Genomic DNA, 3,769 nt, shown 5'->3' with positions numbered 1-3,769 from the left:
TGTGGATGCTGCCTACATGAGCAAGGTGGAGCTGGAGGCCAAGGTGGATGCCCTGAATGATGAGATCAACTTCCTCAGGACCCTCAATGAGATGGTGAGGACCACGGGGCTGGGTGACATGTCTTATCCTACCCATTCTAACCAGGGAGACATTTGGTCCAGCCCCCTGCCTCTGGGCCAGTCCAGGTATGTGTCAGTGTGAGAAACAAACTCAACTGTCCAAACCCAAAGAATGGACTCAGACCTGGAGAACAGTGAAAGTGAGACTTTTAATGACAGTCTTGCAAGATGGGTGTCTGATGGGCAGGTACGCCCAGCACAGCCACAACAAGCAATTTATCCCCTAGTGCACAGGTCCCTCCCTCAGTTCCTCACAGGCTGAGTACTATGGGGTTAGAATCTTCCTGGACGTTGCCTATTGGTTGTTGGGTTGGGGCTTTAGGTGTTTTTTTTAGGGTTGACTTGCTGCATTTTGTTGCAGCCCACAATGCATTGCAATCCTAGTCAGCTCAAGGGCTCTTTAAGTATTTGACTTATGACCTAAGTAGCTGGGCAGGCTGATAAGAACAGACAAAGTGAGTCATTTTGCAGGCTAGTAAACCTTCATCTTAGACTAAACTTCTTTGGTTCAGGTGAGGGCAAGAGAAGCTGAGGGGCTAACAAGCAGGCATTGGCTATTCAAGTAGAGGGCTAGTATATCCTATTTCTTCTGTAGTTTGCTGACCTAAGTCAATTTAAGGCACTTTGTCTTGGAAATGGACCATTATATACATTTTTTCCTTCATCAGGGGTTGGGAGAATTTATCCTGCCCTTTATCCTTTCTGGACTCAGGAATTCAGGATGGGCTAACGGTTCGGGAGGAGGTAGGGGGTGAGTCAATCAGGATTGACCTTGGAGAGACATGGGATGATTGCAGCATTTCCAAGGAAGGGGGATTGGGTGGGACTGAAAGGAACCAGGAGGAGGTCAGGGGACTCCAGGCTGTGATAGGGTTCAAAGGTGGGCTAGGTGGGGCCAGCAGGGGAGCCCAAGTCAGGAGAGACTGGAGTGCCTGAGTGTTTACTCCCAGAGGGGCTGGGTGGTAGCTGCCTGCCAACTCACCACTCTAATGTCCTCCCTTCCCTTCTCATTCTCTCCCTCTCACCCTTGTCCTCCGAGCTTTCCAGCTGTTTTTCTTCAAGGGGATTTAAAAACCTCTCCACTCTCATCAGTGTGAGTCTCTGGCTTTAGGCAGAAGGTAGGGCACCTGGCAGAGGCTAGCCTGGGCATAATTAGCTTGTGAGGTTAATTACAGACCAGTTCTTCAGTCTAGTCTTTGCCTGAACGTCCAGTCTCCATCAGCCCCTCAGAGCAAATGTCCATACATTTGTTAATTTCAGGGGAAGTTTCTTTGAGGCTTGCTTCAGGCATTTCTAATCTCAGGTCTTCTTGTATCTATCACATGGTTTATTTATATGTAAACACACATGTACCATGGTGAAAGTTTAGTTTATTTATGTGTAAACACACCTGTGTGTGTGTGTGTGTGTGTCAGTGTACAGACTGCAGAGTATCCTGTAGCAGGGTGGAATATGATATTCCCCATGGCCTCCCTCACAATAGAGCTCGTGTGCCTACAGAACCTCACAGTGAGAAGTCGGCACAGCGCACGACACTGTCCCTTTCCTTATCCCCTTTAACCCTGCCAGATTCTCATTTGAGACACTGCTAATGGGCTCTCAGGGAGCCAAGGGTGGGCAGAATGAAATAACTTAATGTGTGCTGGGTCTGGGCCCCCTTGCTGCCTGGTGACTCAGCCCACTCCAGGCTATTCTCTCTTTTCTTTCGTCTGTGAGTGGGGAATCCCAGGGTGGGCGTGGGCATAGGATCCTGCCCTAAGTCCTGATGTCCTGTCTGGTCCCTACAGGAGTTGACAGAGCTGCAGTCCCAGATCTCCGACACATCTGTGGTGCTGTCCATGGACAACGGTCGCTCTCTGGACCTGGACAGCATCATTGCTGAGGTCAAGGCGCAGTATGAGGAGATGGCCAAATGCAGCCGGGCTGAGGCTGAGGCCTGGTACCAGACCAAGGTGTGAGGCCACTGGGGGCATACTTCCTCCTGCTAGGGTCCTTGGTGGCAGCTTCCCTTACTCCTCAACTTGTCTCAAGTCTTCAGGGCCTGGATCCCACTGTTCTGGCAGGCACCAGTGGTTTAAATCTGTGGTGCTCTGCCCTGGAGGAAATCCCAAGATGGGAGGACAGGGCAGAGGAAACAGATATGGATTAATCATTATAATAGCTAAAATATGGCAAGTATTTACACAATACTAGGCAATTTTCAAATGTTTTGCCGCTATTGACTCATGTAATCCACAGAACAGCCCTATTAGATAGGCATCATTATTACCCCCATTTTGTTTTATTTTATTTTATGTATTTTATTTTTATTTTTTGAGATGGAGTCTTGCTGTGTCATCCAGGCTGGAGTGCAGTGGTGTGATCTTGGGTCACTGCAGCCTCTGCCTCCCTGGTTCAAGTGATCCTTGTGCCTCAGCCTCCTGAGTAGCTGGGATTACAGGTGTGTGCCATCATGCCTGGGTAATTTTTTTTGTATTTTCAGTAGAGAGGAGGTTTCACCATGTTGGCCAGGCTGGTCTCAAACTCCTGACCTCAGGTGATCCACCTGCCTCGGCCTCCCAAAGTGCTGGGATTACATGCGTGAGCCACTGCACCCAGCCTATTACCCCCATTTAAAGATGAGGAAATTGAGGCACAGAGAAGTTTAGTAATTTGCAACTGCATGCAGCTAGGAGATGGAAGAGCAGAGACTAGATCCTGAATACGAGGGCTCTAGACCTGGGAGGCTTAATCATCGCATCTACTCCATGGTGGCAGGACAGTTGATGGTGCAGGGGCTGAGGTAGCAGGAGAGGGTGCTGGGGTGAACCAGTGTTCCTGAAGAAGGGATCCTGGGGCAAGGATTGAGAGGTCTGCCCCTGCAGAGATAGGGAGTCATTCATGGTGCATGGGCGAGAACACAAGTATGCCAACAAGGAGACCTGGGTTCAGGCCCTCATTCCACCACTGATAGGCTGTGTGATCCCTGGGTGGTGCTTTCTCTTCTCCGAGACTCACTCTCCTCACCTATGAAATGGGTGTTCTGGGTGTTGAACAGGTGAGAATCTCAAACTCTCAGTGATTCTCCAGCAGAACGGCATGGTGGGAGTGGAGGAGCCCTGGGGTCTGTGGGGATGGGCCTGCGGAGCCTTGTCTGTCCTCCCTGGCTGGCTGGGAGGAGAATGAATCCCTTCCTCACGCTGCTGTCTGGTCTCCTGGCATCAGGCAAAGGTTGATGGGAGTCAGACGGTCCTTCCCTGAAAATATAAGTTGGCAGGGGCCTTCCTTGGGTGGGGAGAGGGATGAGTTACCTGTACTCTCTGCCCACCTCCCTACTGTAACTCTCTGTATGGCCCTTCCAGTTTGAGACCCTCCAGGCCCAAGCTGGGAAGCATGGGGATGACCTCCGGAATACCCGGAATGAGATTTCAGAGATGAACTGGGCCATCCAGAGGCTGCAGGCTGAGATCGACAACATCAAGAATCAGGTGGGACAAGCCCTCCTGGCTCCCCCTGCTCCTTGGGGCATGCAGGGGTGGCCAGCTGAGGCCACACTCAGGATGCGGAGCAGGAGGTTTCCCCTCTCCCGGCCAAAGTTGGTGCCACTGTTTCAGACCCCCTTGTGAGATCTCCAGGACAGAATGTTCTTGGCCAGGTCCTGGCATGGGCT

At 51.1% G+C, this 3,769-nt stretch overlaps 1 protein-coding gene across 2 annotated transcripts in view; it reads left to right on the top strand.

Annotated features, from left to right (window-relative positions):
- KRT7 (keratin 7, type II) overlaps positions 1-3,769 on the top strand; it is a 20,084-nt gene that overhangs the window by 6,274 nt on the left and 10,041 nt on the right. For both annotated transcript variants that reach the window (XM_012002257.1, XM_012002248.1), the window contains 3 exons: positions 26-94; positions 1,908-2,072; positions 3,462-3,587. In XM_012002257.1, the coding sequence (XP_011857647.1) occupies positions 26-94; positions 1,908-2,072; positions 3,462-3,587 (360 nt within the window). The remainder of the gene's footprint in view (positions 1-25; positions 95-1,907; positions 2,073-3,461; positions 3,588-3,769) is intronic.

Source organism: Mandrillus leucophaeus, unplaced genomic scaffold, assembly GCF_000951045.1.
Source record: "Mandrillus leucophaeus isolate KB7577 unplaced genomic scaffold, Mleu.le_1.0 Scaffold118, whole genome shotgun sequence".
Lineage (NCBI taxonomy): Eukaryota > Metazoa > Chordata > Mammalia > Primates > Cercopithecidae > Mandrillus > Mandrillus leucophaeus.
Note: the sequence above shows the minus strand (reverse complement) of the source record. Positions and strands in the feature narration are given on the sequence as shown.